The sequence below is a fragment of the Acomys russatus genome, chromosome 11, assembly GCF_903995435.1.
Source record: "Acomys russatus chromosome 11, mAcoRus1.1, whole genome shotgun sequence".
In the NCBI taxonomy this organism is placed as follows: Eukaryota; Metazoa; Chordata; class Mammalia; order Rodentia; family Muridae; genus Acomys; species Acomys russatus.
In genome coordinates, this window is record NC_067147.1 from 8099954 (window position 1) to 8126417 (window position 26464).

Below are 26464 nucleotides of genomic sequence, written 5' to 3' on the forward strand. Positions count from 1 at the left end.
AAATACAGGTCTTCGAGATCTGATCAACTGGGCCAGGAAACTCCAGCTCTCCCTCCTGGCTGCCAAGTGCCTTTCTGCAGGAAGCCCCTTAGTCCCAAAACCCACTTCAGGCCTTGGCTGAACATAGGCATCTCCTGCTCTCAGCTTGTACCCCTGTCCTGTGGGAAACTGCTGTGTCCCCTTCTCTTCTGGGATCAGGAAGTCACCTTCAGTCGGGGAGGGCTGACACAGCTCTCCTGTAGGAGAAAGTGGCCAGAGAAGCAGAGAGGAAAGCATGGCTCCTCCAGGCGAGATACTTGAGGATGCACTGAAATGACTCAGCGGGTAGAGGTGCTTGCCAAGCTAAAAGACTTAGTTCAGTCCCCTAAACCTGCAAGGTAGAAGAGAACTGACTCCTCCTGCGAATTGCCCTCTGACCTCCACCCATGTGTCCTGGTACTTGTGCACTCAATAAAGCAATAAGTTAGAAGATAAAAACAATAAACTTTATCTGGGTTCATATGCCTAAGTCTTTGGTTTGGTTTTGTTTGACAAGAGTTCACTGTCTACGTATCTCAGGCTAGGCTAGCCTGGAACCTCTTCTGTAGCCCAGGCAGGCCTGGAACTTGTCTTCACCTCCACTGTGCTGGAATTACAGCGCCACCACACGAGCACAGCTCAGGGATGAATTCAGAGGAGGGTCACTCGTAGGTTCTTTTAATTTTCATGCCAGGCAGAAGTGGGGAACTGCGGTTGGGGTCCGGGGAGGTTAATAGATCCAGGCAGGCAGAGTGAATTACCCAACCTGCTTTGAGCAGGTTCTTGGGCCTTGTAGGATGAGGGCGGAGGAAACGGTCCACTGGAGGAGGCCAGGGTGGCCCAAGGTGCTGGGTGTTCCCTGGAGAGCTGGTAGGATAGAATGGTTCCTTATTGACAGGCTCCCCGCTCTGCCCCACAGACACCGACATGCCCCGCGAGGCCCTGAGTTTCCACGGGGACGCCACGGGCGCGCAGGTGCATCTGAATGACCTGAGAAGCACAGCACGCAGGCGCTCCACATTCCACGATGGCATTGTGTTTAGCCAGCGGCCCGTGTGGCCCGGTGAGCGTGTAGCGCTGCGGGTGCTGCGACACGAGGACGGCTGGTGCGGTGGCCTTCGAGTGGGCTTCACACGCCTGGACCCTGCACAAGTGGCGGCTTCCTGCCTGCCGCCCTTCGTGTGCCCTGACCTGGAGGAGCAGAGCCCCACGTGGGCAGCGCTGCTTCCAGAGGGCTGCGTTCGTGCGGGGAATGTGGTCTGCTTCTGGGTGAACCGTAGAGGCTGGCTCTTCGCCAAGGTCAACGCTGGCCGCCCCCTTCTGCTTCGTAAAGACGTGCTGGTCCAGGGCGCCCCACTCTGGGCGGTGATGGATGTGTATGGGACCACGAAAGCCATTGAACTGCTGGGTGAGACAATCTGTGGGGCCGAATTACTGTGGTCCTGGAGTGTGTGGCACGGAGGCAGTTATAGGAGGCTTCACACACCTGTCTGGAGGCCTCTATGCTCAGGATGCCATCAGCCCATGGCCAGGTCCTAGTGTAGGGATGGGCACTGGAGACACAAATGGGCAAAGGCCATAGCCTCGTCCCTAAAGGATGATATACCATGACCAGTGCCCTAAACAATATTACAAGGTTGGTCGCCTTTTTTTTTTTTTTTTTGGTTTTTCGAGACAGGGTTTCTCTGTGTAGCCTTGGCTATCCTGGACTTACTTTGTAGACCAGGCTGGCCTCGAACTCACAGCGATCCTCCTGCCTCTGCCTCCCTGGTGCTGGGATTAAAGGCGTGCACCACCACGCCCGGCTAGGTTGGTCGCCTTTTACAAAGGAGGAAGCATTTGGATGGGGCCTTGCAGTTTAGTTCACCCATACTAAGGCAATAAGCAAAAATAAACAAAACCGACAAAAGCTGTGAGAGCTGCCAGCTGGGTTCTTAACATGACAAGGGGACCGGCAGTGAGGAAGGGAGCTTGATTCTTCAGGGTAGCACGCTTGTGTGTGCATGAGTATTTGTGCATGTGCGTGCATGTGCGTGGATTCCTGGATCTGTTGTGCTAGCTGTGAACCTTCCTTTCTGCCTTAGATCCCAAAGCCAATGCCTGGATCACCAGTGGGGAGGCTATGCCAGAGTCTGAAGGTGAGTGCAGCCTGGGACCCTGGTGGCCGTGAAGTGTGACCAGTTCACCCACAGGTTTTGGGGCCAGCTTACTGTGGCTAGAGATCCAGAAACAACGCAACGTTTCTGCCTTCAATTCTGAGAGTATTTTCATGAGCCAATACCTCCCTGCACCCCCCAAACAGTCTCATGTAGCCTAATCTACCCTCAAACTTGTTCCAAATGCTGGGATTGCAGCCTAGTTCAATCTCCTTTTTTTCTTTAAAAAATTTCTTACAAAACATATACATCACATATGCGCCTGGTGTTTTTGGAGACCGTAAGAGGGAGTTGGATCCTCTGGAGCTGAAGTTGCAGACTGTCGTAAGCTTGCCACATAGATTCCGGAAATCAAACTTGGTTTCTCTGTGAAAAGCAACACATGATTGAAACTGCTGAGCAGCCGCGTGTGGTAATGCATGCCTTTAGTCCTAGTGCTTGGGAAGCAGAGGCCAGCAGATCTCTGTGAGTTCAAGACCAGCCTGGTTTACAGAGAGAGTTCCAGGACACCAAGGCTACACAAAGAAACTCTGTCTTGGAAAAACCAAAGGAAGAGGAGGAGGAGGAGGAGGAAGAGAAAGAGGAAGAGGAGGAGGAAGAGGAATTGGAGGAGGAGGAGGAAGAGGAGGAGGAGAAGGAAAAGAGGAGAAAAGCATGTGGTTAGCTAGAGTGATAGTTCAGTTGGTTAAGTGTCTGCTTGGTCTAAGCTGAATCCTCAGAACCCATGTGAACAGACAGGCACCTGCTGGGAATGTGGAGACGGGAATCCTGGGATTTGCTGTCCAGCCAGTCTAGCCAATCAGTGAACTCCAGGTTCAGTGAGAGAACTTGTATCAAAAACCAAGGTAGAACGTGATGGAGAAAAGCTCCTGACATCTACAAGACAAACACACATACACACACACACACACACACACACACACACACAAACACACACACGGCTGGGGATTCAGCTCAGTGGATGAGTGCTTGATTAGCATGCACAAAGCTCTAGGTTGATTTCCACCACTGAATAAAACCAGTAGTGATAAATGTTGGGACAAGGGGGTCAGAAGGTCAAGGTTATCTTCAGTTACATATATTGTATTTGAAGCCATTCTAGGCTAAATGAGACCTTTGTTTCAAAAAAGAGATTAAAAAAGTAGGGTGGGTCTAGAGCCTAGTGTGTGCCAAGTCCTAGCTTTAGATTCAGAGGAGAGAGAGAGAGAGAGAGAGAGAGAGAGAGGAGAGAGAGAGAGAGAGAGAGAGAGAGGAGAGGGACAGGGAGAGGCGGAACCAAACCAAAATCCATCCCTACATGAATTGTAAAGCTTCCTGGCTGGTAGTGGTGCACGCCTTTAGTCCCAGCACTCGGGAGGCAGAGGCAGGAAGATTTCTGAATTCCAGGACAGTTAGGACTACACAGAGAAACCCTGTCTCAAAAAACAAAAACAAAAAAACAAAAAAGAAAAAACAAAAGAATCAAACCCAAAACAAACCAAACAAAACCAACCAACCAAAAAACCCAAAACAACAACAAAAAACAACCCCCACAAGCTTTACCAAATACATAGACCATAAGCAACCAAACAACAACAAAACTTGCTAGACTCACCTAATATCTGTGAGTGGATTTCTTCCCAGGAGAAGGAATGTGTGGCCTTTATTTTCCTTGTACCCACAGGAGAGTTTTGTTGTGTCTCTGTACCCTCAGAGGATATAGTCCACAAGGCTCGTTATAGCCAGAACCCAGCCAGTGGCCTGTGAGTTATTGTTTCTTCCTGTTCCTACCTACGCTGAACTTGCATTTATAAATCCATCATAGGAACTGATCAACGATGGCAGCTAATAATAAAATAGCGCAGCTATAATACCATACAGTAATAACAATTATTTAGTACTCAGGATTTTTTTTCTAGATCTACTCGATAGTTCCATAAGTAGCTGAAACTGGAAGGCAACAGCTTGAAAAAGGGGCTGAGTGTATTGTGTAGGTTTTCATGTGAGTGCACTGAGTGGATTCCCACAGGACCAGGACACAGTTCCTTGGGATACTGAGCTTTCCTGTCCCGTGGGAAGAGCATGAGTAAGGTGGCCTACCCTCCATGTGCGCCCTGACCCATGCTATCTCTTTTTCCAGTCACATCAGGAGAGGAGTGTGTGATCTGCTTCCACAACACTGCCAATACCCGCCTCATCCCCTGCGGCCACTCACACTTCTGCGGCTCCTGCGCCTGGCATGTCTTCAAAGACACGGCCAGGTGCCCCATGTGTCGCTGGCAGATTGAGGAGGTGGCTGTGGAGCCTTCACAGAAGACTGGGAAAGGCTCCTGAGAAGACAGGCCTTCCGGAGTGGGTGCAGGTGGGACCTGGCTCTGAGGCAGGCCCCTACAAAAGGAGAAACCTCTGTCTGGACATGGGCCAACCAGCCCATTAATGGGCTACCATGACTGATCTTGGGTTAGCCATGAGGGAAGCTCGGAGACCCTTTCCTCAGCCAGAAGGTTCCGTAGAGGCTGATATGGCAAAGAGAAATCTCTCTGGCCACTTTGGGAAGTCCTCCAGCATGACAGGGGCAGCCTGAGCCTCCTGCTACAGTGGAGGACATGAAGGAATCTGTGTCTGGCCCAAGTACCAGAGGCAGGGACGTAGACCATGGTGATTTGTGAGATAGCCAAATAAACTGTGTTTTGTAGCGATGTCTCCTTTGCTTTACTCAGTGGGAGGAGATGGCACCCTGGAATGGTGAGATGCTAAGGCATTTGGGGATGTGCTGCCCTGTGCAAACCCCCCCCCCCCACTGCTTTTCCAATAAGGACTGGATGGGCTCTGGGCGCACACTGGTTCACGGGCTCTGTTCACTGAACATACCAGGGATTGGGTCAACATTCTTAGCTTTCCTGTTTCAACCAGACCTTGCCCTTCCAGCTGGATTCTGGGGACTTCAGGAGGCTCTGATGACTGATGGAAGGCAGGTATTAATGGCAAGGAAGCCCCAACCTGGGGCTCTCTTTATGGGGGAACCCCAGTCCCTGGTATATTTGTTGAATGCAACTAGTTTAGAGTGTTTAAGCTGAGACTGGAGGAGGAAACACTTGAAAAGAGTATCTGGGAGATGAGATTTGTGTTGCAGATTTTAGGACGTCTCTGATGTGGTGTACCTTAGCCTTCAGACTTCCCTTCAGCCTGCTCTCTCTCTCTCTCTCTCTCTCTCTCTCTCTCTCTCTCTCTCTCTCTCTCCTCTCTCTCTCTCCTCTCTCTCTCTCTCTCTCTCTCTCTCTCTCTCTCTTCCGAGACAGGGTTTCTCTGTGTAGCCCTGGCTTTGTAGACCAGGCTGGCCTTGAACTCACAGAGATCTGCCTGACTCTGCCTCCCGAGTGCTGGGATTAAAGGTGTGTGCCACCATGCCCGGCCTATACTGAGTTCTTTATTCCCACGGCTCGGAAGAAGCAGCTGCGTTTGGTGTTAGCTAACCCCTTGTCTGTGGGATGGCCTGGGTCTCTTGAATCAAGTGGAGGCATCTTATTCGAGGCCATCCTTATGTAGACAATTAAGGATGAAACAGCTGCTTTAGAAGAAAGAACATAAGAAAAGGATGTAATGTCTTGTATTTGTCCCTGAAGGGCTTTGGGGTAGAGTGGGGGCAGGGTGGCCTCTGTCACTGCTCCGCTGTCTTGTTCTTGTCTGGCTTGGTAATCTCACACTACACTATGAGCCTTCTTATTTAGCCTTCTAATTTTTCCAGACCTTTCCATGTTAATCTTTCTCTTCTCATGGCTATATATGTACCATGGGCCCCTCTCCCTGACTTCCTTTAGAGATCCAGCTCGCAATCAATTCTCTTCACTCCCCCATCAAATCACTGGGCACATGTAGTTGCTCCCTTCTGTTCCCAGTTATAAACTGTCAGGAATGACCTAAACAAATCTATCTGTCCACCAGGAAACTATGTAGGAAACAACACCTCATGAAACAAAAACTTTGGTAAGAGAGAAAGAAGTGGATCAAACTGAAGACGGATGTGGGGCCTTCTCATCTATTCACCCCAGTTCATGCTGGAGATAACCTGGGTGCCTCATGCAAGAACACACAGGGAAAAAAGTCCAAGTGTCTCAGTGTGAAGGGTTCACAAGCCAGGCTAGCAACACACCGGGCCAGCATGGATCCCATCCTTTACCATTGACATAGGCAGTGATTGGGGGAGCTTGACTTCACAATCCAACCAGATTGATTGACCAGAGTGAAGGGGGCAAGGTCAGGTGAAGTACTTTTAGCTTTAGGAAAAAAAAAAATCTCACAACAGGGCACTGGTGATGGGCTGAGGAAAGGATCCCGCCCACGTGTACACACTGAAGCGGGGAGTTAGCTCATTATGCACGGCTAGTTCCTGCAAAGGATGAGCCGCTCAAAGAACTCTTTACACCCAGTTTTATGAACTTGCAGCAGAGGAGGTCAATGATGTGACCTCCTGCCGAACAGTGAGTCATGGAAGCGTCTTCCCAGGGACAGGAGCAGGGAAGAGCTGAAAACTTGGAGCAGAGAAGGCAGGCAAAGCTGCTAGCTCAGGGCAGGCAGCCTCTGTATCCAGAGTGTGGTTTCCTCTGCCAGCAACCCCTGTCAAGGTTGGTTTCAATCATCAACTTGCAGACTCTGGAATCTTCTGGAAAAGGAGGCTCAGTGGGTGAGTGTCTACTACTGTAGGCTGGCCTGTGGGCATGCCTGTGAGGAATGTTCCTGATTGGCTTAACAGAGTCGGGAACCCTCCTTGATGGTGGCTGGCACCATTTCATGAGCTGGGCCACTAGCCCAGTGGTTCTCAACCTTCTTAATGCTGCAACCCTTTAATACAGTTCCTCATGATGTGGTGATCCCCAACCATAAAATTATTTCGCTGCTACCTCGTAACTGTAATTTTGCTACAGTTATGAATCATACTGTAAATATCTGAAGTGGAGGACATCTGATATGTGACCCCTGTTGGCACCCTACAGGTTGAGAAGTGCTGTTCTAGACTGAAAAGGAGAGAGCTCACCAGCTCAGGGATGGGGGTGCACTTATGGTTTTTATCCCTGATGCAAAAGGAAGCTGAGCTGTCCCTCACTGGTCAAGGTTCAACCGCAAAATCCAGTTGCTAACACGTAAGATGAGGGAAAAAAAAAGCAACAAAAAAACCTTAAAGCACAAGTTTGTTTTTTTTTTTTTTTTCCTGTGTGACTAAGGAGGAAGTAGGGTCAGGAAACGGTGGCTTAGCGCCAGTCAGAAGCTGAAAAACAACTTGTGGTTTGTTAAGGGGGGGGGGAGCAGGGCGTGCTTTAAAAGAACAGATAATTGTTCATTGCATCTGAAAGGGCAACTGGAAAAGAAACCTATATAAAATTGTCGAAATCAGTGAATTAATGTATTGAATGTTGAGACCTAGTCATTTTTCTCCCATCTTCCTCGAGGCTGAGATGCCTTGGGGTGGGAGAGATGGAGAAGCAGTTAAGACACTTGTTGCTCTTGCAGAGGACCTAGGTTTGATACCCAGCACCCACACAGTGACACAACTGTCATTTGTTGTCAGCTGCAGCTCCACTTCCAGGCTATCTGATGCTCTCTCCTATCCTTTGTGAGAACCACACACATGCCCATGGTACATACGTGCAGCCAAAACACTAATATACATAAAATAAAATAAACCTTTTAAAAAGACTCAGATGTCTGTCTATAATTACAACTCCAAGTAGAAGACTGAAGGAGTATTTTCTAGAATACTAGCAGTTCAAAAGAAAACATCTGAAGATAATGACACCGAGTTATTCCCTGAGCCCGCCCAGCCTGGTCCCTTTAAGTCTTGTTTCTCAGGGCTTCGAGCTGAAGTGGCTTGCTTACGCTCTAGTCTTAATTCCAAGCTGATATCCAAGAATTCGCAGACATCTCAGGAAACCTCTAAACAAGAAGTAAGGAAGTATGAACTGAAGCCAGTTCCAGTGGCTCACTCCAGCAACACGAGCAAGGGTTGTGAGCTGGAGGCAAGCATGGGCTATGTGGTGAGTTCTTATCTCAAAAACAAAAATAACAGCAGCAGAAGACAGAGAAAACAGACGGAAGGACAAGGCCACCCACATCAGGGCTGATGTATTTCCTTTGAGACACTCCCCTGCTTACTATGTAGTTTTAGCCCAGTAAAACCAGCCTAGGTTAAGCCTGGCGTGGTGGCACATGCCTTTAATCCCAGCACTTGGGAGGCAGAGGCAGGTCAATCACTGTGAGTTCAAGGCCAGTCTGGTCTACAAAGTGAGTCCAAAAGAGCCAAGGCTACACAGAGAAATCCTTTCATGAACACCCCCCTCAAAAAAAAAACCCAGCCTAGGTTTAAAACATTTTAAGTAAAAAATGCACCAAGACAATCTGGCCTACTAAACATCCTAGTTTGCAACACAGTTTGCAAGTCGAGGCAGACTCCTAGGAGAACCAATCCACCCCGCAAGAGAGACATGAATCCATTCTCAATCCCTGTGGCCAGTATCTCCCACAAGGTCCCACCTCCTAATGGCAATCTATAGCCTGTGAGTGTTGGAGTGGACAACTTACAGGCATACCATAGCAGCCTATAAATGGCCAAAAGGGATCTGAAAAACCGAGTTCAACTTCACTAGTGACAGGAAGATGCAAGCCCAAACCACAGTGAAATGTCAGCTCACACCTGTAGAAATGGCATTATCAAAGAAACTGAGAACTGTTTGCGAGGATATGAAGAAACGAAAAGTCTTTTTTTTTTTTTTTTTTTTTTTTTTAAGAAATGAGAACTCTTAGTCATTGTCTCTGGGGTGTAAATACTATAGAGGTTCCTCAAAGAATGAAAAATAAAACAGCCACATGACCCAGCAGTTCTACTGGGCCCGCATCCAAATCAGTAAGCCAGATTTGGAAGGTTTTCCTGCCCTCCACTGCAGTGTTCACTACAGCACCGTTCACAGTAGCCAAAGTCCAGGGGCAACTTAAATGCCCAGTTGACAAGTGAGTGGATAGGTCAAACATGATGGAGGTGGGATATTACGCAACCTTAATAGAGGAAGAATCTATTTGCACTCTGAGTGAAACAAGCCAGACTGAGTCAAATAATTCCCAAGCCAGAAGGCTCTGGAAAGCTAATGCACAGCAGGTGACTAGTCAGTAATGGGGCTGTGCAATTGGGATTTGCCCAGGGACCAAAATTGGCAACTATGAGAAACAGAAGAGAGGCTAGTCAGCTTGACTGTGATGATCACTTTATGATACAAACACTTTCCAAAACATTACACCTTAAAAGGATACAATTTTTACCTGTCAATCATAGTTCAGTAAGGCTGAAACAAAATAAAGATACATAGTTTTAGCAGCTGAGTTGGAGGTCTGGCTTGAGATCCAAGATACTATAGCCTGCCAGTCCTGGGGAGAAGGGGCAACATGGCCTTGGTTGGTTAGTGTGGAGGTGGGGTTGGGTTAAGGTGACAAAATACCATGAGGTGCCAGGATTTAAAAGATGATGGCCAGCACTTAGGGGAAGCAGCAGCAGTTGGATCTCTGTGAGTTCAAGCCTATCCTGGACAAGCAAGGTTACACAGAGAAACCCTGTGTTAAAAAAAAAAAAATGGAACTGCAGTAGTAATATTGAGTAATATTGATCGTCTTTCCAGATAGATTATCCCTAAGAACACGTAGAGGGGTTGAGACATCTACAACATGGTCAGCTTCTCACATAAGCAGAACGGCTGGCCCTCTGTGGAAAGTCCCACACGCTGTAGAAGGTGGCCTAACTAAGCAAGTTCATCACCTTCCCCCATCCTTGTCATGGAAACAAAGCCTCTGGAAGTGGGACCCGTGACAGGGAAAATAAAGAAAATGAATGGGCCCGGGCACTTGTGTGCCTGGAGAACTGCTCAACAAGAAGAGAATAGAGTTGGTTAAACGCCAGCTACTCTGTTCCTCAGACAGGAAGCCTGCCATCAAAACACTGGCCTTTCTTTCTGAGGCTTCTCGGGCGGGGGGCAAAGGCTCAGGTTTTGTTCAGTGGGAAAGTGAGATGGACCGAGGCTTTAGCTGCCTGGAAGTGAGCTTATAGCTTGTCTGGTTTCAGGCTGCCTTCTTTTTAATGGCTAGTTTACAGGAAGAAAAATTATCTTACTTGGCTGCAGCAGAGACCTGGTGCCTCTAGCGATGGCATCACTGGGGAGCAAATCTGAAGATGATGTAATGTTTTGTTGTTGTTATTTTGTGCTTCTTCAAGACAGGGTTTCTCTGTGCAGTCCTGTCTATTCTGGAACTCACTCTGTAGACCAGGCTGGCCTTGAACTCACAGAGATCCACCTGCTTCTGCCTCTTGAGTGCTGAGAGCAAAGGCGTGTGCCACCTCTGCCCAGCTGTGAGTTTTTGTTGTTTTGTTTGGTATTTATGTAATAATTTAAACCAGAAGATGATGTAACAGTTTAAATTGGTTTCAAGCCTCAGCTTCCTTAGTGTTGGCATTAGAGGACACACTACCACTTTCAGGGTTTTTTTTTTTTTCAATTTGTTTTATGTTTTCCTTGAGGTTTTTTTGTTTTTGTTTTTTGTTTTTTTTTTTTTCCTCCTGTGAGTTTGAGGCCAGCCTGGTCTACAAAGAGCGTACAGGATGGCCAGGGCTCTATTACACAGAGAAACCCTGTCTTGAAAAAAAAAAAAGAAAGAAAATGGAAACTGGGCACCAGGTGTGATGGTACATGTCTGTAATCCCAGCACTCAGGAGCCAGAGGCAAGTTGATTACTGTAAGTTCGAGGCCAGCCTGGTCTACAAAACAAGTCCAAGACAACCAAGTCTACACAGAGAAACCCTGTCTCGAAAAACTTAAAAAAGAAAAAAAAAAAAGAAAGAAAAAAGAAAATGGAAACTGAGCTAGCAAGATGGTTCAGGTAAAAGCACTTTTTTCAAAGCCTGTGACCTGAATTTGATCACAGTGGAAGGACAGAATTGACTCTTGCAAGTTATCCTCAGACTTCCACATGTCTACCATGGCACATGAACACACACACACACACACACACACACACACACACACACACACACACACACACACACTGATAATAAATAAAAGTTTTTTTTTTTTTTTTTTTTTTTTTTTTTTTTTGGTTTTTTCGAGACAGGGTTTCTCTGTGTAGCCTTGGCTGCCCTGGACTCACTTTGTAGACCAGGCTGGCCTCGAACTCACAGCGATCCACCTGCCTCTGCCTCCCGAGTGCTGAGATTAAAGGCGTGCGCCACCACGCCCGGCTATAAATAAAAGTTTTAAAAGGCATTGGTTGAACAAAAGAAAACTTGTAAGCCTTACCCAATATCACACAAACTTAGCACACACTGTGGCCTAGCAGTTCCAGAGGGTCACTGTGGTAAGGAGGTTATGGAATGAAAGCAAATGAGAGCATGTCTAAGAATACCTTCCAGAATGTTCCAGGAGGAGCTCTGTGACAGGGATGTACTTGGGAACAAGCTGATTATTCTCACCAGAAGGTAAATGCTTATATCAACTGCTACAGGGATTAATGGCATTTCCCCCTTTTCTTTCTTTCTTTCTTTCTTTTTTTCAAGGTAGGGTTTCTCTGTGTAGTCTTGGCTGTCCTGGAACTCTCTGTGTCCAGGCTTCAAACTCACAGAGTCCTGCCTGCCTCTGCCTCCTGAGTGCTGGGATTCAAGGCGTGCACCACCATGACCAGCTTTTAAGATCGATTTATCTATCTATCTATCTATCTATCTATCTATCTATCTATCTATCTATTTATTATACAGTGTATACCTGCAGACCGGAAGAGGGCACCAGATGTCATTATAGATGGGTGTGAGCCACCACATGGGTGCTGAGAATTGAACTCAGACTTCTAGAAGAGCAGCCAGTGATCTTAACCTCTGAGCCATCTTTCCAGCACCCTTCTCTGTGTTCTTTTCTCTCTGGCATTGATGATAAAGCCCTCATAGGCAAATCTTCTACTACTGACCAAAACCCTGCTTTGATTTTATAAGACAGGGTCTTATGATGTAGCCCAGGCTGATCCTTGCACTTGAAATCCTTTTATCTTAGCCTTACAACTTATGCTACCAGGTTTGGCATCTTGAATGTGATATAGTCAATGTCTGTAAACTAAATAGATAGAATAATGTGTGTGTGCACATTTGCAAGTCTATATTAAAGTTCAACAAAGTAGAAAGTCACCCTGGAAAAGAGAGGAGAGTGACTGAACCGCCATGTGCATTTCCCTGCAATTTTTTAAATGATAGAAATGCATTACATTTTGATTAAGAAACACAAATATTCGCTTTAGAAAACACTCTGATGATTTCTCAAACACATAGTTACCATATGAGCCAGTGATTTCACTCTTGGTGTATGCCAAGCAGCCTGAAAGCACAGAACAAAGGTTCAGAGAAGAGCCATCCATTCACAATAGCCCCAATGGGGAACCGGCCCAAATGTGCACCAGCTGAGAACGAGACAGTGGAGCAGGGCCATCGGCACAGCAGCGCAGTATTACTTGGTCATCAAAATGATGCAAACAGCTGGCTCATGCTCTGAGGATGAGCCCTGGAAACACTGAGAGAAGGAAGCCTGTTACCAAGGGCCACATGGGGCCTGGAGAGATGGCTCTGCAGTTAAAAGCACATCCTATAAGGAAGGACCCAAGTTCACTTCTCAGCACCCATGTCAGGTGCCTCATAAGCACTTTAACTTCAGCTCTAAGAGGTTAACACTTTCCTCTGGTACACAGACATGTGGGATACATAATCAATAATAATATATTATTATTATTTGTATATTATATATTATTAAATATAATAATATATTATTATTAAGGGGGCTGAAAAGATGGCTCCAATGTTTGAGAACATTGCTTTTGCAGAAAGCCTGCATTTGATTGCCAGCACCACGCAGTGGTTCACTCCATCTGTAACCCATCACACACACACACACACACACACACACACACACACACACACGCACACACACACACACGGTACATATACAAAAATGCAGCAAAAACACTCATAAACACAAAATAAATATTTGTTTGTTTGTTTGTTTAAAAATATTTATTGATTATGTATACAGTATTCTGCCTGAGAGCCAGAAGAGGTCACTATATCTCATTATAGATGGTTGTGAGCCACCATGTGGTTGCAGGGAATTGAACTCAGGACCTTTGGAAGAGCAGGCAGTGCTCTTAACCTCTGAGCCATCTCTCCAGCCCATAAAATAATTTTTTTTTTCAAGACAGAGTTTCTCTGTGTATCCTTGGCTTGGCTGTCCTGGACTCACTTTATAAACCAGGCTGGCCTCAAACTCACAGCGATCCACCTGCCTCTGCCTCCTTAGTGCTGGGATTAAAGGCATGAGCCACCACGCCCAGCCATAAAACAAATCTTTAAAAAATAGTAATAAAACAAAAACCAAAGGGCCCCAAGTTATGTGAGTCCATGTATATAAAATATCCACAATAGGAAACACAGACACAGAAACTAGCAGGGAACAAGGGCTGGGAGAGGGAACCTGGGGAATAAAACTAAGGGTGGGGTCTGAGAAAGCACAGTTGCTGCGGTTCTTGCCTTGCATACGAGAAGCTCTGGGTCCAGTCCTCAGAGCTGCGGGAACCAGGCAGGCATGGTGCTGTACTCCTGCAATCCCAGCAAGGGAGATGGAGACAGGAGGACAAGACATTCAAAGTCATGAAGTAAGTTGGAGGTCCATGTGGGTTTAAAGACCTTGTCTCAAGCCAACCAACCAAGGATGCTGGTCTCACAGTGAGATCAAGGAGGTACTGTCGATCGCGCTGATGGCCGCACAATTTTGATGTCATTGAAGCCATTTAATTGGTACTTTTAAATAAATTGGTTTTTGCTTGTCCCTTTGCTTTTTGAGACAGGGTCTTACTGTGTAGACCAGGCTGGCCTCGAACTCATGGAGACCCTCCAAGTGCTGGGATTGCAAGTGTTAGCCACCACAGCGACTGCTATTGGCACATTTTTATGAGGATGATTATGGTCTGTGAGTTATACCTCAACAACAACAAAAACGTATCAAGCAAACCAAAAGCCTCCACAACACTCTTCAGTGGGGGCAAACAGAAACAAACAGGAGCATCCAAAAGAAAAAAAAAAAACCTCCTGGAGTGGGAGCAACTGAGTGACATGAGAACGGGTCCTGCACAGCGCACAGCCCTCACTAAGACAGAGAATGTCCCGCACAGCGCCGCTGCTAGATAGAACATACAGGGCAGCTGCTAGGAAGATGGAGAGAGGAGGAAAGGGTATCTCAGAGAGTGCCAGTATTCAGTTGGAGAAGGACAGAGTTGTGAGGGAGTCGTGAGGGAGTCGTGAAGGAGTTGTGAGGGAGTCGTGAGGGAGGTCGGCCTGTAACTACTACGCCAAAAATGAAGATATCCTAAAGAGACCCTTGTGTCTTATTATCTGATCTTCAGAGTGTTGAAACAATGGACATGCAAGATGGCTACTTCCCCAAGAAAAAGAAAGGCCCCACCCAGGGGCAGGGAGGTGGGGCTTCTATCCTAGAAAGAGATTCCACACAGTTCTAACAATCTGTCAGACCACTTTAGGGTGTGAGACTGAGGCCCAGACATGATGTGTCCATGGTAGACAGGACCACCTTGACTGAAATGCCTCGATGTGCATATTCCTAAGCCTTTATTTAAACTTTAATCTCATTTCAGGACCCCCAAAGATGGACATGAGGGGTCACCAAATCTCTGTCCCTCTTCCCAATGTGGCCACGTTGAATAAATCTCCCCATTCTGCCTTTCACTATTAATCTGTCTGTTCTAATTGGTCTCTTGAGGATAGGTGGCCAAACTTGGATTCTTAAGGTATACAGAGTGTGCCCCACCCCTACCCCAAGTTCGGTAACAAGCAGGGGCAGGAGGGGATGTCCTATCAGTTGTCAGGAGAGCCAAGCTTCAAGGGTGTGCCACAGTTGGGTGCTAATCCCATGCCAGGCCTGCTCACTCGTGTGTGCTAGGTGACAGGCAAGCCCACTGCCAAGGTCCATTTTCCTGGAAGCTGGCTTGATTTCTCGGTGGTCACTGAGATGGAAGGGCAGCGGATCAAAACAAAGAGAGTATTTTGTTAATCATCCTCTGGAGGATTCTTGGCAGAGAGAAAGGAAAGCAAAATCTCCACATAGGGCTATTAGTGTGTGAACAGGAAATGGCCAGGTGGGATCCTGGAACTGCTGAGGGGCTTTCCCTGGGACCCAAGAAACTCCCCCATGGCTCTGCTAGGGGTCTGGAGGTCTGTCAGATCTGCTTAACAACCCCCTCCCCGCACTAGTGTTGGCATTCTGTTTCATATAAACTGCTTAAACACTTCTTCAGTTTAGAAGTCAACATGGAGGCGGGTGTGGTGGCACATGCCTTTGATCCCAGCACTCATTCTGGGAGGCAGAGGCAGGAGGATCTCTGTGAGTTCGAGGCTAGCCTGGTCTACACAGAGAGTTCCAGGACAGCCAAGGATACACAAGAAACCCTGTCTCAAAAAAACAAAACAAAACAAAACAAAAACAAACAAACAAAAAATGATCTAGGTTAAAAGCAGCATAATGCGGGGCTGGATTCAACAGTTAAGAGCATGCGTTGCTCTTGCAGAGAGCCTGGAACCAAGAAAATAGTTGATAACCATCTGAAATTCCAGTTTCAGAGGATCCAATCCATCTTCTGACTTCACAGGGCACAAGGCATATGCATGTAGTGCACATACATATATACAAGCAAAACACACATATGAATAAAGGTCAAAAGATTATATATATATTTTTTTTGCTAGAGAGGAGTGGTCCACACCAGTATTCAGGAGGCAGAGGCAGATGGATTTCTGTGAGTTCAAGGCCAGCCTGGTCTACCTTCTGAGTTTTATGTCAGCCGAAGTTAATAGTAAGGCCCTTTCTCAAAACTAAACCAAGCTAAAACAGGAGTAAAGATCTCGCTGTGCAAGCAGGAGGACCTGAAGCCATCCCCAGCATCTCTGCAAAACTCAAGCATGGCTGCCCATGCTTGCTGGCCTGCCAGTCTAGCCAATATGGTAGCCTTAGTTACAGAAGTGTCTCAAAAATAAATAAATAAAATATTTTGAGGGAGCTTTCTTTCTTTCTTTCTTTCTTTCTTTCTTTCTTTCTTTCTTTCTTTCTTTCTTTCTTTCTTTCTTTCTCAAGACAAGGTTTCTCTGTGTAGGCCTGTCTGTCCTGGGGTCTTTTTGTAGACCAAGATGGCCTTGAACTCACAGAGATCCGGCTTCGTTTTTTTTGTTTGTCTGCCCCCCCCCGCCCCCGCCCAAGACAGGGTTTCTCTGTGTTGTCTTGGCTGTTCTAGACTTGCTTTGTAGACCAGGCTGGCCTTGAACTCACCGCAATACACCTGCCTCTGCCTCCCGAGTGCTGGGATTAAAGGCGTGCGCCACCACACCCGGCTTCGTGTCCCATTGCACATCTGTGCACACCCACCTGCCGGTTCACACTGAAGACGGTAGCATTCCCCTTTAGGTACCTGACAAGCACCTGGAGAAATCACAAACTCCCACGAGGAGAGACAGTACTGCCTGCGGGTGTCGGGTAAGAACTACTGCTAAATCTCCCTCAAACAACCCCACTCACAGGCGAGGTTACGCAGGGAAGAACCCTGTGCCGCTGGCTTCTGCACTACCGCGGTGTCAGTGACTCACTCCTGCCTCTAGGGGGCTCCCCAGGAACACAGACAAGGAGCCATCGTCTCTCAGTTCTTTGAGCCAAGATTCTACATGTGGATGGATGTGGCTTGGTAACCCACAAAAGTATGGCTGCACGTTACGGAGGAGGAGGAGCCACAGAACATCAGAGGGTGATAATTGGTGGAACCTAGACACCAATGACAACCCTGTCCAGCGTTCCGTGAGGTACAATGATCTTCTCTGGTAACCGCTGGGTAAGAAAGCTCATTTTTTTTTTTTTTTTAAATCCATTCAATTAATCAGTTTGTTTTGCTAGTGGATGCATGCAGCCTGGTGTGGCATGCATGTGCAGAGGTGGGAAGTGGACTTCGGGCATCATCGTAACTCATTTTACTTTTTTTTTTTCGAGACAAGGTTTCTCTGTGTAGTCTTGGCTGGCTGTCCGGGACTCGCTTTGTAAACCAGGCTGGCCTCAAACTCACAGTGATCCGCCTGCCTCTGCCTCCCGAGTGCTGGGATTATAGGTGTGCACCACCACTGCCCAGCCTTTTATTTATTTTTTATTTTAATTTTTTGAGGTTGCCTCACTAAGTCTAAAACCTGCTATTTTAGTTTGTCTAGCCAGCAAGTCCCCAAGATGTGCCTGTCTCTTCACCTAGTGCTGGGGTTATAGGCATGCAACATTCCCAGTTTTTGAGTGGGTGCTGGGAATGCAAACTTTGGACTTTGGACTTGTGGATCAAGCATTTTACCTACTGAGCAGTCTCCCAGCCAGGGATGCACTATTTGGTGGAGCCGACTGGCGGGTCTCTCATCAAGCTTTGCCACTATTTATCTTTGCTGGTATTCATCTAATTGGTGGTCACATCAGACAGACTTCTGACTGCTGAAGCTGTATTTGTGCCCCGCTCTCTCATGGAGTCCCCAGACCGTGAGTGAATATGGAAAGCAACCCGTGTGGGGCCAAGGACTACCTCTAGCCTCACCCAAGAGTCTCTGTAGACAAACAGTATCCTGCATTGCTTGAGTTTATTTATTTAATTTTTTTTGAGACAGGGTTTCTCTGTGGTAGCCTTGGCTGTCCTGGACTCACTTTGTAGACCAGGCTGGCCTCAAAGATTTATTTATTTATTATGCATACAATGTTGTGTCTGCATGTACACCTGCATGCCAGAAGAGGGCACCATATCTCATTATAGATGGTTGTGAGCCACCATGTGATTGTTGGGAATTGAACTCAGGACCTCTGGAAGAGCAGACAGTGCTCTTAACTTCTGAGCCATCTCTCCAGCCCAGAGTTTACCTTCTTGTTTTTTGTTTTTCTGTTGTTTTCTGAGACAGAGTTTCTCTGTGTAGCCTTGGTTGATCTGGACTCTCTTTGTAGATCAGGCTGGCCTCGAACTCTTAGAGATCTGCCTGCCTCTGCCTCCCGAGTGCGGGGATTAAAGGCGTGCGCCACCATGCGTGGTGAGTTTAACTTCTTTAAGGTGACTATTAGAAGCTTATTCCGCAACATTTCAAACATCACAGAAGATCTGAAAGGATCATATAGTGCAATGCAAGTTATCCTCCACTTACATTCTATATTTCCTAAAATCGTATTTAATTTATTTATTTATTTAGGTTTTTCAAGACAGGGTTTCTCTGTGTAGCCTTGGATGTCCTGGACTCCTTTGTAGACCAGGTTGGCTTCAAACTCACAGTGCTGGGATTAAAGGCATGTGCCGCCACCACCTGGCTCGCATTTATTTATTATTATTACTCCGTGTGTGTGCGCGTGTGCCCGCGGTCCTCCTGTAGAGATTAGAGGACAACTTCTGGGAGTCAGTTCTCACCTTCTACCGTGGGTTCTGGGGACTAAATCAGGTCCTCACACTTGCACGGCAGGCACTCTCACCTGCTGAACTATCTCAGCAGTCACAGGGTCAATAATTTTAAAAAAACAACAAAATATTTTTCACACCTGCTTTCTTTTATTTTCCAGCTTGTTCATTTGTACCATGACAGGATCTGGCCTCATAGAAATATCTAAATTAACCAAGGATGACTTTGAACTTCTGGTTCTGCCTCCACCTCCCCAGTGTTGGGAGCATAGGTATGTGCCACCAGGCCTGTTTTATGCTGTGCTGAGGGTAGGATGAGGACATCTTTGTATGCTAGGCATGCTAGCAACTGAGCAACACCTGCAGCCATGCACCAGCGTCATGTCCTTGCCTGTCCCCCATGCACGAGTGTGACTCTGTGTGCTTGTATGCATCCTCTTAAGGTGTTTTTGGACCACTGGAAAGTAGAGCAGGCAGAACGCTGCTTTACTCTAAATCGTCCGTATGCATCCCTGAAGAAGAAAAACGTTCTACGAAATTACGTTAAGAGCTAAGGATACAGCTCTGCCAGTAGAGTGCTTGCTTGGTGTGAATAAAGCCCTGAATTTGATCCTCACCATCACATTAAACCAAAGTGGTAGCACAGGCCTATAATCCCAGCACTTGGGAGATGGATGGAGGAAAGTTAGTCTGAGATACATAAGGATGCTCAAATAAAAATGACATTAAGATTTAACTAGCTGGCCGGGCATGGTGGTGCATGCCTTTAATCCCAGCACTCGGGAGGCAGAGGCAGGTGGATCACTGTGAGTTCAAGGCCATCCTGGTCTACAAAGTGAGTCTAGGACGGCCAAGGATACACAAAAAAAACCCTGTCTTGAAAAACCAAAAAAAAAAAAAAAAAAAAAAAAAAAAAAACCCCAAAAAAAGTTTTAATTAATTTATAGAAGCTCATCCTTACTTGTACTGAATCCTGTCTAGCTTCTTATACCAAATTATGCTTCAAAAGGGACATTCTGCCAGGTCTCTGCCTCTCGGCGTGCCCAACCTTCCCATTGTAGCTGTTAGAAAAACAGTCCCTGTCTCAAGGGGTTCCAGAGGAGCCACCTAAGGGTAGTGAACAGCTTTTCTCAGATGTCTCGCCTGTGTGCATGCACCTGTAAAACAGAGGACAGTGCTGAGTATTGAAAAAACAAACAAACAAACAAACAAACAACTATGCAAGCAAATACATTCCATTAAAAAAGAAAACAGTATCAGGGCCAGGCACCGTGGCACATGCCTTTAGTCTCAGCGCTCTGTAGGAACAGGCAGACTGATCTCTGGGAGTTTGAGGCCAGCCTGGTCTACATGTCTAGTTGCAGGCTAGCCAGGGCTACACGATAAGAGCCTGTCTCCCATCAACCAACCGATCAATCAATCATCAATCAAGGGCCGGTGAGATGGCTCAGGGAGTAAAGATCCTCGCTACCACAACTGTTGGCCTGAGTTGGAACCCTGAAACCCACATCGGAGCGACTGACTCATGACTGTTTCCCCATGACTTCCACACCTGCAAGTGACAACAGCAAGCGCATGCACAACATAAGCGAGCCAATAAGGAAGCGTCAAAAGAAGCCCCTGCATAGTGTTTTTATTAAATTTGCAGTTTTGTGTTGGACCAAAGGCACAGCTACCCTCTACCGCTTCCTTCTTCTGGAGAAACCACACTCCCCCACCAGGCTTGGTGCCCAGGACTCAAGGCTTCACCCAGGCTAAGCAAGCACTGTGCCCTTCAGCTATACCCAGAAGTTCAAACACACATCATTTTAATATCACTAGGTCGCTATAATGAGCTTCAGGGTCTCAGAGGACCCGGCTCCTTTGTTATTCAGCTAAGTACCCACGTGGCTTCCCAGCAGGTGCATCAGCCTCTGCAAGCACCAGGTGTGAAACTGAGACTTCCAGCTGCGCTTAAGGTCCAGCTGGGGAGCCTTCTGTTTTATAGTTTATTTAACAGACCCTTATTCAAATTTAATCAGGAGGCCAGACAATAGTCTTATTTCCCCCCCGGGGAACTAACCGGCTTCCCTACTACTTCATAGTCCCGATGTAGTTCCTTAGAATATGACCTGCGTGCTGGCTAGTTTTGTGAGTCAGCTTGACTCAAGCTAGAGTCACCAGAGAGGAAGGCGAAAGCGCCTCAGTTGAGGATGCCTCCATGAGGTCCAGCTGTAAGGCATTTTTTCAATTAGTGATCAATGGGGGGAGGGTCCAGCCCACCGTGGGTGGTGCCATCCCCAGGCTGGTGGTCCTGGGTTTTCTAAGAAAGCAGGCCAGGCAGGCTAGTAAGCAGCACCCCTCTATGGCCCCTGCATCAGCTCCTGCCTCCTGGCCTGTTTGAGTTCCTGTCTTGGTTTCCTTTCCTCCCCAACGTGCTTTTTGGTCATGGTGTTTCCTTGCAGCAATAGAAGAAGTCTAAGACAGCCTGTAATCACATGATGCAAATAAAAGGCAGAGGCGAGTCCTCTCTCCCACTTCTCAGAGCCCCTGTTCCCCTCCATGGAGGAAAGCTTCTGTGTCACACCCAAGACTGCCCAAGTGTTTGCAAAAATTGCACGTTCTGCCCATTCCCATCAAAACTTGATACCCTATGAGCATATACAGGGAGAGGTAATCCCCCTCAGGAACAGTCATAGGGGAGGGGAATAATGGGAAAATGGGAAGGAGGGAAGAATGGGAGGATACAAGGGATGGGATAAACATTGAGATGTAACAAGAATAAATTAATAAAAAAATTAAAAAAAAAACTTCACATGTAAAACTAGACAGAAAACAGTGTCTGGAGGCAGATTCTGAGCTGGGCAAGGCTGTGTGTTCTTCAGTCACAGCACTCGAGAGGCAGAAGGAGACTTTGAGTTTGAGTTTGGAGAAAAAAAATAGTAAGTCTATAGAGCAATGGTCAGTACTGACCTTCTCTCTCTCTCTCTCTCTGGTTTTTTGAGACAGGGTTTCTCTATGTAGCCTTAGCTATCCTGGACTCACTTTGTAGACCAGGCTGGCCTTGAACTTACAGCGATCTGCCTGCTTCTGCCTCCCAAGTGCTGGGATTAGCCAGGCATTTTTTTTATTGTTTTTAAGATTTTATTTTTTTAAGATTTATTTTTAAGCTGGGCGTTGATGGTGCATGCCTTTAATCCCACCATTTGGGAAGGCAGAGCAAGTTCCAGGACAGCCAGAGTGAAACAGAGAAACGCTGTCTCGAAAAACAAAACAAAAGACTTATTTTTGTCTTACGTGTATGGGTGTCTTGATTGGCTGTATGTATGTGAATCCTGTGTATGCCTGGTGCCTGCAAACACCAGAAGAAGCCATCAGATCAGACCTTCAGGAACTGAAGTAAGGACAGCTGTGAGCAGTCACGTGGGTGGCTCCCCATGAGCAGGGAGCAGCAAATGCTCCTAACTGCTGAGCCATCTCTCCAGCTCCCAGGTTAGTTCTTGAGACCATGGTCTCGTGTATTCCAGGCTAACCTCGAACTCAGTACATAGCCGAGGATAAGGCTGAATTCTGGACCCTCGTGGCGCCATCTCTAGAGTGTTGTGTTACAGCTCGCACCTCCAACCTGCTTACGTGGTGGATCCTAGGGGTGGAACTACGGGCTGAAGACAGAAAGCCTCAGGTGGGATAGGAAAGTGGTCAGGAAAGCTGACGATAACATCTGCAGACAGTGAGACTCGGGGGCCCCTTGATAAGAAGACAGCAGACCAACCTCCCTTGAGACCACAGGGAAACAGATCTGCAGATAGAGTCTTCTACCCGCCAAGCCCCCCTTTCTGCCCTATAAAAAAACCCAGGTCCTCTGCACCTTGACACACACTCTGTTCCCTTAAAGAGACTGCTGCCCTTTGTTCTTCTCATTTTTCTCGTTTCAAAACAAGGAGAATCTCACTATATAGCCCTGGCTGTCCTGGATCTTACTGTGTAGACCAGGCTAGCCTTGAACTCACAGAGATCAGCCTGCCTCTGCCTCCCGAGTGCTGGGACTGAAGGTGCGCACTACCTACCTTGCTTTGACTGAAGGTTAATTTACTTCTGTAGAGGTCAGTCTCCTCTTTCTTTTATTTTCATGTTGCCTCAACCAATCTCAATGTAACAGGAGGGCTCCTGTTGTGTGACACTATTCCTGGGGAGATGGGAACAGATGTTTCCTCATCCCAGGTAGGAACTATTAACAGGAGGGCTTGGTGACTGGACTCTCTCTCTCTCTGGTACTGTAAGTCCAAAGAAACTCTTCCTAAAGTTGCTCTTGGTCACGGCGTTTTATCACAGCTGCAGAAGGTAACTAACGCATCCTCTCTTCCCGTTTGGCTGTGCTCATTAATACCATACTTTGCTCTGCACAACTTCTCTCCTTCCTTAAAGTCTCATATAACACATTTGAACTCATCATTACAGAATTATCTCAGCCGGGCGATGGTGGCGCACGCCTTTAATCCCAGAACTTGGGAGGCAGAGGCAGGAGGATCATTGTGAGTTTGAGGCCACCCTGGTTTACAAAGTGAGTCCAGGACAGTCAAGAGAAACCCTGTCTTGAAGGAAAAGAAAAAGAAAAAGAATTATCTCAACAGTGAATCCAGCATGCTTCAGATGTTTGTTTATGACTTCTGTTGTCATGACAAAATGTTCAGAACTAGATATTTTATGAGAAAGGAGGCCTTTTCTTTCTTTTCTTCTTTTTCCTTTTTCTTTTTTTTAGCTTGCAGTTTTGGAATTTGGAAGCAATCACACAGCGAGACAGGCAGCAGGAGGCTTGGGGGTCATGTTTACTCTTTTTATGACTCACTCTTGGCAGAACAAATTTACTTTTCAAGACAGTAAAAGTTCTTTCCAAGGGCAGTGACCTCAAGGACCTAATCCTGTTCCAGGAGGCCCCACACCTTCGAAGTTTACCCTCTCAAAATCACCAGATGCCACGCTCCACAAATAACAACTCCTGTCCGATGTCCAGGCAAACAGCCCTAATTAAACTGGGTGGTCACAAAAAGACAAAACAGAGACAAGATCTGAAAATAGGAGGGGTGCTCGTTAGTGGGGAGGGGATGAGGGAGGGAAACAGTGGATATACATGAACAGACTTGTTAAAGAAGGTAGATAGATAGATAGATAGATAGATAGATAGATAGATAGATAACCTCAACAGTCATAGTTATGTGCACTTTTAATCCCAACATGCAGGTGGCAAAAGTGGCAGATTTCTATAAGTTTGAGGCAAGCCAGGTTTATATAGTGAATTCTAGGCCTTCCATTGTTATATAATGAGGCCCTTTCTCGATGAATGAATGCATGAATAAAAGCATTTAAGACCCAAATTTCTTTTCCTAAGATCTACCTGAGTGTACCTCCCTTCTATTTCTGTAGGAGCGCCCCTTTCTCTTCTTCTGTTTTCTTTTAGAACCAACAGTCCACAGGTATAGTTTCTTCTTTCTCCTCCTCTTCCTCCACCTCTTCCTCCTCCTCTTCTTTTTTTTTTTTTCCCTTCCAGAGCTGAGGACCGAACCCAGGGCCTTGCGCTTGCTAGGCAAGCGCTCTACCACTGAGCTAAATCCCCAACTACCACCACTCCTCCTCCTCCTCCTCCTCCTCCTCTTCTTCTTCTTCTTTTTGAGGTAGGATCTCACTATTGGCATAGGCTTGCCTCCAACTCATCATATGACCTTGAACTCCCCCCCCCCACAGGGTTTCTCTGTGTAGCCTTGGCTGTCCTGGACTTGCTTTGTAGACCACGTTGGCCTTGAACTCACAGCAAGCTGCCTGCCTCTGTTCCCAAGTGCTGGGATTAAGTGCACCACCACTGTCCAGTGACCTTGAACTTCTGATCCTCCAGCCTCTACTTCCCAATAGCTATGATTATAGAGATATGCCCCTACAAATGGTTTCTGTGGTACTGGGGATCAAATATGGCTTCCCATGTACTAGACAAACCTTCTGCTAACTGAGCCACACCTCCAGACCTGAATCCGACGACTCTTTTTTTTTTTGGTTTTTCGAGACAGGGTTTCTCTGTGTAGCCTTGACCATCATGGACTTGCTTTGTAGACCAGGCTGGCCTCGAACTCACAGCGATCCGCCTGCCTCTGCCTCCCGAGTGCTGGGATTAAAGGCGTGCGCCACCACGCCCGGCTTAATCCGACGACTCTTAAGCCCACTCTTAAGAGAAAAGGTGCACACCACCAGCTGAAGTCTTAGCTTTCTGCATGAGAAACAGTTTCCGAGCCTGGGATTCAATGTTCCTTTTCCCAGCAGCGCAAGAGACATCAACAAGGTATGTTTTTTGTCCACAGGGCAACCAGAGAGCATCAGCAACAGCAGGTGCCTCCCCACCCCCCCATCTCCACCCCCAACCCCCATTCTACAGCAGAGTGTGTTCCCGCAGTCTGAGCAGGGAGTTGCTGCTAGAATTGCTCGGCTGATGCTGACTGAGCACTGGGCCTGGAGTCTAATGAGGGATTTGGGTTCTCTGAATCCAGTAGAGGAAGGAGAGGGTATGGGGGAGACTGGACTTTGGATGCTATGGTCAGGGAATGTGCCTTGAAGAGGCATGTTAACAGAGGCTGCAGTAAAAGTGTGAGAGATTGTAGGTAAAAGAACACGGCAATCTGAGATGCAGAAAAGCACCGTGGTGGCCCTGTGTGTTCCAAGAATCAGATAGACAAGAGCTCTGCTTATTATTGCTGTTACTGGTAATGAAGAATAGCGATGCAAATCAGGCATGGTGGCGCACGCCTTTAATCCCAGCACTCGGGAGGCAGAGGCAGACGGAGCTCTGTGAGTTCGAGGCCAGCCTGGTCTACAGAGTGAGTCCAGGACAGTCAAGGCTACACAGAGAAACCCTGTTTTGAAAAGCCAATAAATAAGTAAATAAATAAAATAAAATAAAGAAAAGAAAAATAGCGATGCAGCAGTTGGCAGAGTCTGGCTACTGAGCACTGAGCCCTAGGGCACAGGGTTGAAATGTGTATAATGTGAGCACTAGATTTCAGAGAGACAGACAGCAGACAGACAGACAGACAGACACACATACACACACACACACACACACACACACACACACACGATTCAAAAAGAAAATGTCGTAGTAACATTTCATAATTCCATTTAAAATTGTATCTATTTTTACATATTTTTACGTGCTATGTGTGTCCTTGCATGCATTTATGTGCAGCATATGTGTGTGTGTCCGGGAGCCCACAGAAGCCAGGAGAGGGTGTTGGATTTCCTGGAACTAGAGTCATAGATGGTTATAAGCTGCCAGGTCCTCTGTAAGAACAGCAAATGCTCTTAACCGCAGAGCCATTTCTCCAGGCCCTCATAACGACAGGGAACTGGTAATTCCAGTGTTCGTTCATGAGCGAGCAGGTGCATGTACATATGTGTATATGCATGTGGAGACCAGAGGGGAGATGTTCCTTAGACACTACCTACTTTGTTTTAGAGACAGGTTCTTTCACTGGGACCTACAGCTCACCAATTAGGCTGGATTGGCTGGTCTGTGAATTCCAGAGATCCTCCTGTGCCTTCCCTCGACACCAGACTTTCTATACATATGTAATGTTTTCATGAATTCTTTGAGAATTTCCTATGTACACAGTGTATTCTGAGCATATTTACCTCCACTCCTCCCAGGCCCACTGCCTACTCCTTGCTCTCTCTGGTTGACTTCTTGTGTTCTTTATTTCTTTTTTCATTCTGATAGCACACTGATTTCATTTTGTTCTCATACTGTGGGACCACTCACTAGCACATGCTCAACC

At 46.9% G+C, this 26464-nt stretch overlaps 1 protein-coding gene across 1 annotated transcript; it reads left to right on the plus strand.

Moving 5' to 3' along the window:
• Positions 1 to 478: 478 nt before the first annotated feature.
• Positions 479 to 4616, plus strand: Neurl3 (neuralized E3 ubiquitin protein ligase 3). Its single transcript, XM_051152808.1, has 3 exons — positions 479 to 1426; positions 2103 to 2156; positions 4294 to 4616. Exons 1-3 carry the CDS (start codon positions 946 to 948, stop codon positions 4485 to 4487), a joined length of 729 nt encoding a protein of 242 aa, XP_051008765.1. The 5' UTR covers positions 479 to 945; the 3' UTR covers positions 4488 to 4616.
• Positions 4617 to 26464: the final 21848 nt, after the last annotated feature.

Coding starts and splice junctions, on each gene's coding strand:
- Neurl3 (XM_051152808.1), top strand. CDS start 946: ATGCCCCGCGAGGCCCTGAGTTTCCACGGGGACGCCACGGGCGCGCAG. Junction 1,427..2,102: donor GAAAGCCATTGAACTGCTGG/GTGAGACAATCT, acceptor TTTCTGCCTTAG/ATCCCAAAGCCAATGCCTGG. Junction 2,157..4,293: donor GGCTATGCCAGAGTCTGAAG/GTGAGTGCAGCC, acceptor CTCTTTTTCCAG/TCACATCAGGAGAGGAGTGT.